Genomic DNA, 12,727 nt, shown 5'->3' on the forward strand with positions numbered 1-12,727 from the left:
ACAACTTTCCAGGAAGCAAAACAAAACGTACCAGGTTATATACGAAAGGCGTCAGGAACTAGAATGACTCTGGCCATGTCAACAGAAATAACACAGACCAGGAGATAATGAAGCACAGCCTTCAAATTTCTAGGGTTAAACATTTTGCAATCAATGGTGAGGCTGAAATAATAATAATGACTTTCACAAAATAATGATTCTTAGACATTCATGTCTTCAAAGTGTTCACTTTCATGTATTATTTCTCAGGAAAACATTGGACGATATGTCCTACCAAAAGGAGAGAGTTACTGAAAAGTGGAAAATATGGAATCCAAGAAATAGGGTAGCAACAACAGAAAAAGGCAAAGGGGTCCTCTTGATGATGATCATGATAAATATACAGTCTTAATAATCTGATACAATAAAAATTAATGTGTTTATTATATTGGAAGAATGGAAGGGACAGGAAATGTATGTGAGGAGTTAGGTAAGCTAAGAGAGTAGTCCCCAGATCCTAAGTCCTTTTCTACATAAGACAGACAAAGATAATATCCCAGACAAAGAAAGATCAAGAAATTGCTACCTAAACATTGCATTTAGAAATCTGGAGGCAAATATCAGAAATAATAGCTAAATGATTGAATAGCTGCCTCTGGGGATGGGTCCCAGGGGACTGCTGTTTTTCATTTTAAGTCCTATAGTACTATTTGACTGTTAAGTCTATGTGTATGTAAAATTCTGATAAAAATCAAAAAGAAATAAAAAGGTAGGTACTCTTTTTAAACATAAAGTGATTATTACTCCTGTAGGCAAAGAGCTAGAAACAACTCTTGAGATCAAGTCTCATTTTTAATTTCCCTAATACAATATTTATAATAAAAAGAACATGATGATTTCTCTACTCAAAGCAGTTCTCCTTCCCTGCAAAGTTTCTTTTTAAAGATTTTACTTACTTATTTTTAGAGAGAGGGGAAGGGAGGGACAAAGAGAGAGAGAGAAACATCAATGTGTGGTTGCTTCGTGTGCACCCCTAACTGGGACCCAGTAAACAACCCAGGCATGTGCCCTGATTGGGAATCTGACGGGTGACCCTTTGGTTTGCAGGTGGGGCTCAATCCACTGAGCCACACCAGCCAGGGCCCTTTCCTGTAAAGTTTTATCATTCCATATTTATGATTCCAACAAATGTTCTAAACAAATAACCACACTATAAAAGTAATGAGAAACTGCCCTGGCTGATGTGGCTCAGTGGATTGAGCCCCACCTGCGAACCAAAGGGTCTCCAGTTTGGTTCTCGGTCAGGGCACATGCCTGGGTTGTGGGCCGGGTCCCCATTAGGGGACACACGAGAGACAACCACACATTGATGTTTCTCTCCCTCTCTTTCTCCCTCCCTTCCCCTCTCTCTAAAAATAAATAAAATCTTTAAAAATAGTAATGAGAAATGGTTATGTTTACTAGCATACGCCCTCTCCTTTCCTCTCCCTCCAGATGTCCCATCCAAGGGCGTTAAACATTTAAGATCTGTGGCCCCATTCCATATATAACACACTTGGTCTATGGATGAATAAAACACGCCAGGCTCTGTACTTATGATTCTAAGACTGCATGAAACTGAGGAATTCGATTTGGTTAACCACACACTGAATCAAGTCTAGGAGAAGGCAGGTTACAGTGAAAAGTTTTTTCTCATAAAAAATAAATAATTTTAAGGGTCAAAGCCAACAATAAAAATATTTCCTGATAGTCGCTTTGCTTAATTACATTATCTGGGGATATATACATATATGCTTATTTTATTTTTTAGATTTATTTCTTTTTGGAGAGAGGGGAAGGGGGGAGAGAGAGAGGAAGAGAAACACTGATGTGTGAAAGAAACATTGATCAGTTGCCTCCCACACACCTCCACCCAGGGACCTTTTTGCAGGAGACAAATGCTACTACTCAACTCCTACTAGAAGATGGCCACCCTAAGAACTCTGTTAATGAAACAAGTTACGGATATATTCCTGATCCTAAAGGAATGAGGCGGAGACATTTCCACATGCAGTTCACTTTTAAAAAGAGAGTTACTTTTACCACTGACTGGATACATGCAATGATTAAATGGTACCTATTGCCTCCTAATAAGAGTAATACCGAGAAGGTATTTGTTTATAAGAATAAAGTGGCTATCCTGAAAGACTCCTTTGAAGTCAATCTCCTTGAATATCAGAAGGTTTTCCACTACATGCAAGATCTATTTTTATTATGAAAGCTGTGAGCTTTGTAAATTTTTCAAAACTTAAGTTCTCACATGGCAGTGCCCTTTCCCAATTACTCCACATACCAGGACATCAGATTTATTGTTAACAGATCATTAAAAATGACAGATCTGGCAGGTCCTTACACCTGACTTAGTCCTGAGTATAAATTGGGTGTTTTGGCACACACTTTTGGATCACTAGGGTCATATTACTGCATTGAAGCACAGTAATTTACTAATTCTGGGTGAAATCTGAGTTGGTTGGTAAAACTTGATGGAGAGTTTAGTACTACTGATTGTGTGTTCTTTCTTTTTCTGCTTTTCTGTTTTGGTTTAGAGAAAGAGGAAAAGGGGGAAAGGGGAAGAGAGAAGGAAGGAGAGAGACAAACATCAATTTGTTATTCCACTTATTTATATATTTATTGGTTGATTACAGTATGTGCCCAGACTGGAGACTGAACTCACAACCCTGGTGTATTGGGATGATGCTCTAACCAAGTGAGCTACCCAGTCAGGTCTGACAGAATGCCACTTTTCCAATTTGGGGCTAACCAGCTAAAATAAATACTTGTATTTATGTTTTATTTCTACTTATACACTTTGGAGAAAATATTTCATTTAAAAAAAACACCAAGGGTAAGACAAATTACATGGCAAATACTCTATTTACCACTATAAAAAATAAACCACATTGCTTGTCTACTTAATTTTCAAGTATAAAAGAACTTTCTGAAACATTTCTTAAGCACTGTCAGCATTAATACCCTCAATCTTTAGAAATCAGTGAATATTTTTGAATGGTACTACGTGCAAAGCATTGTACTGCTAAATTTATCCAAATCTTATACTATTTATGTAATTTCTTGGTTCTTACCATAATAAATTTGACTGGTGTGGGTCAAGAGAATGTAGCCTACGATATATTTACTTTAGAACCGAAAGTTGATATTCTCAAGGTCATTAATAATGTTATCTAAAATAATAATTTGGGGTAAATAAAATGTACTCATAAAATGCTACACACCTTGCAGGAACCAAACAGGACATACTCAAACAGGTCAAATCTGCTTTTACCTCAACACTGATTCACTTTGAAAGTAGCTTTACAGTCTACACTTCAAACACAGGCTGGCATCTTCTGTTATCAGATTAGAGAACCCATGCCTATAATATCAAAGAGTCCTTTTTCTCCAAGCATTGGAATTGTCTGTTAAAGAAGTATTGAGTTTTTTTATGTTGATCTAAAATAATAGTGAGCTTCAAGAGTTATATTCCAGACTTGTGAAGTTAAAGCTCAAAATATCTCAGAGTTGGAATTTTTGAAAGGCAAAGGACAAAAAAACTGGCCAGGGTTGAGAGGTGTAGTACGGCACACAGCCTATTCTTGTCTGTCCTTGGTTTTCCCACCACCCTGATTACAACATAAGAAAAAGGATCACTGGCAGATGTGAAAAAAAGAAAGAATTTGCCAATATTTTAAAATTAAGCAAAGGTATTTTGAAAATAGTCCCTTGCCTTCTTCTGAAGGATTAGCAGCATTAATTTGTGTTGGGTAAAAAAAGAACACATTTCTTTTCTGACATGTCTAATGTAGAAAGTAGGTGATTACTAAATTTATTTTTATACAGATATTAAAACTTCTTGATTGCCCTAGCTGGTGTGGCTCAGTGGATTGAGTGTGGCATGTGAACCAAAGGGTGGCCAGTTTGATTCTTGGTCAGGGCACATGCCTGGGTTGCAGGCTGGGTTCCTGGTTGGGGCAGTATGAGAGGCAACCACACATTAATGTTTCTCTCCCCCTCTTTCTCCCTTTCTCCCCCTCTCTAAGAACAAGTCAATAAAATCTTTAAAAATTCTTAATCATATTCCAAATCTTCTGGAATTGCAGAAGAGTCTACAGTATAACTATGACAAGATTTTGAATTATGGGCTATACTATACCTACATAATATACTACCTTGTCTAGATGAGTAACTTATTTTTTAACTTACTGATGCTAAACAGTTTTCTATTTTTTCACTTTAAATGAGAAGTACAAAAGTGACTAAAATTTTTTATATTGCATGAAATATTCTATTAATTTTTGTTTTTCAGAATTAGCTTTTATATTCATACTTTCTATCTCAAATTCAAATATATCCTGAAGTTAACTCTATTCCAACAATGTAAATAAATAATCAATTTGTAAGTTATATTATAGAGAACCTCTAGTATACTGAGGCCTAATTAAAAAATCTAAATTTACAAATAGCACAAAGTAGGTCCTTGATTCAGTTACTGAACATTCTCCAATTTACCTTCAACATAAAGTAATGAAAGTGACTTAAAATTGGAGGTCTCTGGAGAAGATCATTATTTTAACTCTGACTGACTGAGAGGTTCCCTAGCATCTGGACGACATCAAGTAGTATCTATTATATGCAGAAATTCTGACTGGGGTCCAGCCACAGACTTTTACACAGAGTTTCCTGGGATGACTTTGGACTTGGGGTATCTACTTTTCTGTGCTATGTGACTGTAGGCAATAATAATTTATTTGACTAAGAAGATGAAAATACTATCAGAACCAGTTTTTAAAAAGCAAAATAATGTGGAAGAAATAGCTCCCTTCAGGGAAATGAAGTTAGGATGCTCTACCTCAAGTGCTCACTGCAATGTATTTTGGAATGAGACATTCAAATTCTCAGCTTTTTCATCATCAGATTTTTCTTACTCTATGCCTACCCATTTCTTTCAAGGAATGCTTTCCTTTTATCTGGCAGATAGGAAATATTAGGGCTCGAGATTAGCAATATAATTTCTTATAACTAAAACAGTTCCCCTGTGATCACTTCTTTCAAAGGAGCAATATACTGTGATGGAAGAATGTGATTTATTTTCCAATAATGTGTTTACAAGCAACTTTTCAGGAACATAGCTCTTCTGCTAAGGTAGGAACATCTGTATTTACAACACAGACCTGAAACACCTACATGTTTTTCGGTATAACACAGCATGTTTCTCTTGGCTGAAGCAATGTTTTATCTTCGTATTCGAGCAGGAAGAGAAATTATAAATAGGTCGCTGGTGGTATTTCAGCCAGAAGAACATTAAGTCATTAGATTTGTTTAAGGGAAAACAGTGAAGTGTAACAGCATAAAATACCATGCTCTTTCTACTTTGGCACATGCACATGAAGTTACCATCTGAAGTCTTCTTTAATTCAGTTTTCAGTTTTTCCTGGTCTTCTACCAGTTTTTTGTTTTGTGCTTGCAAAAGGTGTTCCTCTTCCTTGCTATAGCCTTTCAAGAGCTATGAGAAAAGAGAGTTACAGAAGTGAGGTTAGATCGCAATAGCGAGACGGTCTTCCAAAAAATGGTCTGAGTATTAAAAATTATTAGTCTTTATTTTATTCTGTGTCTTTTTAGTATTTTATAATTTTCTGCAATGTAATTTTGCCAACAGAAACTTGGCATTTGGCTAACATACAAATAAATTTCTCCTTACAATGGCTGGAACCTCTAAAATACAAATAACATGGGTTTCTATTTGGGCTATGATTAAAATTATATTTTCAAAAGTATTTATGTAGCCCTGGTCAGGGGGCTCGGTTGGTTGGAGCATTATCCCATTCAGCAAAAGACTGTGGGTTCTATTCCTAGCCAGGGCACCTACCTAGTTGTGATTTCCATCCCTGGTTGGGGCACATATGGGAGGTGACCGATCAATGTTTCTCTCTCTATAAAATCAGTAAACATACTCTCGGGTGAGGATAAAAAAATAAAAGTAAAAAATGAAAATAGAATTTAGGTAAATGATATGTATGCCTTTTCATCAATTAACTGTGTAATGCAAATCTGAGGAAAGATCAGTTCTGAGGATATTAATTGGAAGATCATTATGTTACAATTAGTGTGAGCTGTCTACTCATACTATTTTTATAAAGATGAATTTGTAAGAGAAGAATATATTTTCAGGACAGAGGTGGGTAAGCACAAAATGAAAGGGCCATCTCTATGCCTGGAAAATTCTATCTAATTTTCATTGATGAGTCCCCAAATTAATTTTATTCCGTTAATCCTTTACAATGTACAATGCTCTTCATATTCTGGCTTTTAAAGCATTTATTTTATGCTTCCAGCTTATATTTCCAAGGGAAGAAAAATTAAAGTCTGAATAGTAAAATATTTGACTAAAATAAGATAATAAATTTCATGGTCTGTATGTCTGGGTGGAAACCACCACTGTTAATAGAATTAAGAAGCTGACATTGTAAAGAAATTTTAAGAAATTTAAGTTACCAAGAAAGGCAAATTAATGTTTGAAAAATAAAGTATGTACATACTGGCATGGGTTGTTTGACAGGAGTGCAGCAACTTGATAGTGACAATTTCCATAGGTGAAAAGCAACACAGGATAATTTAAAACAGACTGACATAGAAAACAGTTTCTTGTGCAGATAGTTCCTTTTCTAATGTAAGCTGGTATATTCAACAGATGAATCGTTCTGAGCACTGACAACATGCAAATATTACAATACCAGGTGTTGTAAGGGATAAAAATGTAAGAGAAATATGATCTCTGCTCTCAGGTAACTCAGACTACTGAAAAGGATGAGACGAGAGCATACAAGCTGCAGCACAAGACCAAATACAGCACTACTGTATCCCAATAAGGATTAGGCAGCTCGAGAGGAATTAAAGTGCTAATGAATATATTATATAATCCCAAGAAATGGTTTTAGGAGGTAAGAGGACTGAAGTGCACACTATGACTAAAGAAGTCTATAGTTTCAAAAATTTTTTAAATTAAAAAATTTAAAGATCAGAAATAAAACAATTTTTTTCTCCAAATTTCTGTGAATTTCTTGCCTACTCAAGTTCAAAACAATCGTAGCTGTTGCTTCACTGAGTTCAGTTCACACAGACTCTCCAGTGATTGCCCAAATTGGAAGGGAATCACTGAGTTGCAGGAATGTTTATACTGCTTGAATTATTATGCCATTTACTTAGAAAAGTTGAATTTGTGTTGGTCTTGTAAATATGCTTTCATTACTGCACCTGCAAACTTGTCCAAATTTATTATGTGTAACTTGACAGTGGAGAAAAACCAAGAGTCTTGGAATCTGAAATCCAATAGCTACCAGCTACAATAATGCATGTGTTCACTCTTTCATCTACCTTATCCTATCTTGGTACATGGCTGGAAAAAAACTAGTAAGCAGTAAAACTCCACTACTGTTGTTATTTAAAGCAACTAAAAGTTAACTGGTCTTTCACAGAATTATTTCATTTAATTAACTGAATATTGAACACAAAAGGGTCTCAGGCACCATCCGCAGGTCATTTTATAGGCTAGTATACAAGAGAAGGCACAAAACAACATGGTTAAGATTGTGGATGGCGGAGTCAGATTGTTTAGATTAAATCTTAGCTGTCACTTAGCTGCATGATTTTGTGCAAGTCATTTAACATTTTTGTGCCTCCCTTTCTCATGCATAAATTGCAGATAATAACAGTATCAACTTAATGGGGTTGTTGCAAGAATTAAGAATTAATATCTTCCTGTGAAGCATCAGAAGTGATACCTGGCACAGTGTTAGCTATTATTTATGACCTTGAGGTCCAGAACATAGGAGGTGACTTGCCCTAGGTGACAATGCTAATTACTGGTAGAGTTGAGACTAGCAGTCAAGTCTCTTGCAACTCAGGGTAATACACTTTCCACTAGATAATGTGTCTCTGACAGAGAATGAAGAGGTGTTCTAGCAATTTTATCCTTCCTTAACTAGTATTTCAACACCTACAAGAATTGAGTAACTTGAAATATAAGTCATCTTTGACATTCTAACCTATGGCCTTTATTGATCAATTAGTTGCACTTTTTAAAGATTTTATCACTGCAAAGGAAGGTTGAACTGAGGACTTTATAAACTGAAATATGTGGTCTCAGCATGTCACAGTGGAGAAGAGATTATGATTGCAGAAGAGGTCACTGTAAACTGAAGGACATGATCTGGGGAGGCTGGCCAGGAGTGCAGCAGACCTGATCAGGGCAAGTGTTGGGTAGTCAGGTGACACAGTGGGGGAGAGGACAGTGCCCTTCACTCCTGCTTCTTGTGGCTCTCTCTCCAGGTGAGACAAGGCACACCCCGATGGCAGCAGGTGAGCCCAAAGGGGATATGGTCCCAAGCTGTTCCTGCAGAGACCTGGAGTGGATCTAGGCCTGTGGCACCAGGAGCCGCTGGGCCAAGCTGGGCAGGCCCTCAGCAGCAGCGGTGTCCGCACAGGCACGGCTCTGCAGCAATTAGCTGCACTTTGGGCACTGACCGTATTTATGTCCAACTCACAGACTTCCTCCCCACTGTGTCCTGGTTTTAGCCTAGCATACCGGCGCACCTCTGATGATCTAGGTCTACTGATTTGATCAGAGATACGCAGGAAGAAGCATGGAACCAAAGGGAAGGAAAACAAAAAAAGGAAGAAATTGTGTGGGGGGGATCAAAGAATCAGTAGTCATGAAATAAGCTTCCTTGGAATGGTAACTGGTCCTGACAATAATTCCGAAAATGTTTTGCGGAGGATGCTTTCTTTGAAGGACAATACTAATTTAAATATATTAATTATGACACGTATGAGAAAAATAATACAAATAGTACAAAAGCACTTTCTATTTTCTTAGAGCTAAAGAGCAGGAAAAAAATGCAAGAATCAGAGGAAAAAACCAGTGTTCTATTTGTAGTTACAACTCATTAATCTGACATGATGGGCAGAATATCAAATCTACACAGGCACATGGTGAGTCTAGGAAGAAACGGCTGTGTGCTTCGAGGCTAGCCATCATATTAATTAAAGCTTTGAAGGTTTTATTTTCTTTTTACCATTAGGAAATAAGATCAAAGGGTATAAAATGAAGCAAAAATATTGAGGTACAAAATGAGGCTGATTCTGTTGCTCAAATATTCCCCAAGAAGCAAAAATGACTTATTGTTTGCTTTTACCAACAGCTTGATTTCCCAGACCTATGTTTACTACAAAGGAAAATTTACATGACATTTGTGACTCAATGCCTTTTCACAACAGAACAAAACAAAGTAAAAAACAAACTGATGCTTATTCTCTAAAGGTTTCCCTAAAAGATGCTGCATATAATCTAAGAAACATTTTTCAATTGTTTATATAAAGATACCTTTTTGTTGCATGGAAAATAAGGCAGACATCAAAAAAAAGTAAAACAGGGTTTTGAGAAAGTGATCATGATATTGTAGCATCAAACATAATTTTCTGAAATGAATTTTGCCTTATTTAATAGGTTTTGGAAAGCTTTACACTGTACTATATAATAGCTACCTCATTTAGAACTGATGGAAGGTGGTGCTTGGAGTTCTTCTTATAAGAGTCTGGGCTTTAGGACTTAGATATAATTTATATTCTCTACTGAGGAAACCAAAACTTTTTATATAAATATAACTTGGTGTAATATATAATTATTTGCATTTCATTAATTTACAATAGGGAAATAATCTTACTGCATTATTTTAGGAATGTTTTCTTCAAGAAAGTCTGCTTTATGAATGGTTCCACTGGATATTTTTTAAAATATTTTATTTATTTATCTTTAGAGGGGAAGGAAGGAGAGAGGAAGAGAAACATCAATGTATGGTTGCTTCTCATGCATCCCCCCTGCTGGGAACTGGCCTGCAATCCAGGCATGTGCCCTGACTGGGAATTGAACCGCGATCGTCTGGTTCGCAGGCCTGTACTCAGTCCGCTGAGATATACCAGCCAGGGTTCCACTGGATATTTTTATTAAAAGGCAGAATTCTCAAAATATGTAGCTTACCATGAACTGAACACACTCAAGTATGAGATCTAAGTACTAAATTTTAAACTTAAGAAAAAAAATACCCCAAATAATTTTATATCTTTGGTTTTTCCACTTGTTCTTTTTATTTAATGGGAAAAGCACTCTCCCTGAATGGCAGGGGTCCAGCATAAGTGGATAATGCTGTCAAAGCAGCATTATCATCAGTACCACAAAGTTAAAGATTTAAAATATTATATAGTCATCAATCTACATCAACTACTTTCCTCTGCTTCCTACAGAACCATCTTTTAAAATAAAACTAAATAAATAACACTATATAAATAAATAAAACAAAACAGCATTACAAAACTAATTTAACTGGAAAGAAAATGTAAATATAGAGACTTAGTCCTGGCTGGTGTGGCTCATTTGGTTGGAGCACGGTGCCGTGAATGGAAAGGTCCAGGGTTGGATTCCAGGCAGGGCACATGCCTTGGTTGCGGGTTCTGTCCTGGTCAGGGAACGTAAGAAAGGCAATGGATAGATGTTTCTCTCTCACATCAATGTTTCTCTCTCTCTTTTTCTCCCTTCCTTCCCTTTTTTCTAAAATCAATAAGCATGTCCTCAGGTGAGGATTAAAAAAAAGAAATATAGAGACTTATAAATACTTGTTTTAGGTTATAAAGTAATATTTTAAAAAAGTAATATTAATGGTAATGAATGAATTAAAATTCACATTCCCAGAATACCTTTCTACTTGAATCACAGAAAGAAAGTCCAATGGTATTAATCTACTATGTAGGGAAACTATGAAAACAAATAAATCTAAAAGATAATAAAATGATATAATTGATTTGTAGAACAATATTGCTATTTTTGGTTATTTTCTGCATATAAATTAAGCAAAGTGCTCTTTTCAGTGCTAAAAAATAATATACCATCCTGTGGGAATATCAACAACATTCACACAAATTTTTACAAAGAAAATTTAAATACCTGTCTTAGTTTCTCATTCTCTTTCATGAATTTTTTGGCAGCCTCATTAGTATCTTCTGCTTGAGTTTTAAGTACTCCTTTGTTTGATAGCTCTTTTGCCAACTGGGTAATAAGAGTAACCAGACGTCTCAGCACTCTAAAGAAAAAAAACATTAAAATAAATAGTCATTGACAAACAATATTCCTTTAAGTATGGGTGTGGTCAAGAGAGATGACAATTTGGGAGGACAATTTTTAAAAAACATCCAAGTCTTTCAGTCAAAACACACCTATGACTCATTTGTTTAGAATCTTTGTTAGACTTTGCACAGCCACATCAAAATAACAATTAAATTATAGAACAACCATCACTCAGGACCATTGGAAATCAAATTGAATGGAAGTCTGACAACTATGGAATTAAAGAAATCACATCCATCCATACTGGTAGAAGGGGCAGAGATGCAGAATGGGCCGGTTCCATGTCCACAAGTGGGGGATAAAAATTGTGGATATCTCAGTAGCGAGGAATCCCAGCCCTACACCAGGCATGCAGTCCAGGGTTCCAGTGCCAGGAAGATAAGTACCCATTACTTCTGGCTGCAAAAGGCAGGGGGGATTGAGTCAGTGGAAGAAACTTCTAGAGTCCCAAGCAGTTCATCTTAAGCCAAACACAGACTTACTGACAATTATTGCCTCTAAGCTCCAGCACTAGGGTAGCAGCTAGACAGGCATCAGTGGTACCAGGAACTATAGTGTCTGGCATCAAGACAAAAGCTGGGGGACAACTATTTCTCAGACAAAAAGGCAGGCAGAGGCCACCATCCCTTTTCTGAACCTTCCCCCCACAGAGCCATTGAGCTGCCAGGTGGGTGCCATATCTGAGACTCCATCAACCTGGTTAACACTGTTTGCCCTGCCCTGGAGATCCCCTGTGGATCCATCTGGCACAACTTACAGCTGTTAACAGTGGCTTTTCCACATGCTTCACAACTTCCTAAATCCTCTCAAACAAGCAACAGTGGGCCTCAGTGAGCCACCAAACTCTGGGCCTCTTGCTAAGTGGCCCCAATGCCAGCACTAGCAGCAGCTAGCGTAGATTCACAGCTAGGAATCTCCAAGCCCAGCACAAGTAGCAGCTACCTGCAGATTGCTTTATAGCTCAGACAGGGATGCCCTAGGCAAAACAAGGTGGGGGCTGACCTTGGCCTACACCACCCAGAAAATTCCAGTGCCTGTGCTCCCAGGGGACAGCTCAAATCATGTTGGAGCATTGCTACCTTCCCGTGCACATCTGATCCTCCACAGAGGGCAGAGGCTGGTGGTCAGTGGTCACAGCTAGTCCTTGTAGCTGATGTGCCTAGAAAAATCTCTCCCATTCACCTGCCAACAGAAACCAAGGCTCAACTAAAAGAGAAGGGCGCATTCAGCCCACATGAAGCACACACTTTGAGTACTGGATACTACAGGACATCTACTGCATTAGGCCACACTACCAAGACAGGGAGTCACATCAGCTCCATCTAATACATAGAAACAAACACAGGGAGGCTGCCAAAATGAGGGGACAAAGAAACATGGCCCAAATGAAAAGACAAATCAAAACTCCAGAAAAAGAACTAAATGAAAGGGAGATAAACAATCTGTCAGATGCAGTTCAAAACACTGGTTATAAGGATGCTCAAGAAACTTAGTAAGTAACTCAAGAGCATAAAAAAGATCCAGTCAGAAATGAATGAT

The 12,727-nt window shown here is 37.3% G+C and overlaps 1 protein-coding gene and 1 non-coding gene across 3 annotated transcripts in view; both read right to left on the reverse strand.

Annotated features, from left to right (window-relative positions):
* The window catches only part of BCAP29 (B cell receptor associated protein 29), a 44,170-nt gene that overhangs the window by 17,885 nt on the left and 13,558 nt on the right, over positions 1–12,727 (reverse strand). For both annotated transcript variants that reach the window (XM_037065867.1, XM_037065868.1), the window contains exons 5-6: positions 11,009–11,144; positions 5,410–5,518 (exon numbers count right to left, since the gene is read on the reverse strand). In XM_037065867.1, the coding sequence (XP_036921762.1) occupies positions 5,410–5,518; positions 11,009–11,144 (245 nt within the window). The remainder of the gene's footprint in view (positions 1–5,409; positions 5,519–11,008; positions 11,145–12,727) is intronic.
* LOC119000759 (small nucleolar RNA U109) lies at positions 1,902–2,032 on the reverse strand. The gene has a single exon (XR_005069399.1). It is a non-coding gene; the product is annotated as a small nucleolar RNA U109 (small nucleolar RNA).

This window comes from Sturnira hondurensis, unplaced genomic scaffold, assembly GCF_014824575.4.
Source record: "Sturnira hondurensis isolate 20B ecotype Veracruz unplaced genomic scaffold, ASM1482457v3 Scaffold0016273, whole genome shotgun sequence".
NCBI lineage: Eukaryota > Metazoa > Chordata > Mammalia > Chiroptera > Phyllostomidae > Sturnira > Sturnira hondurensis.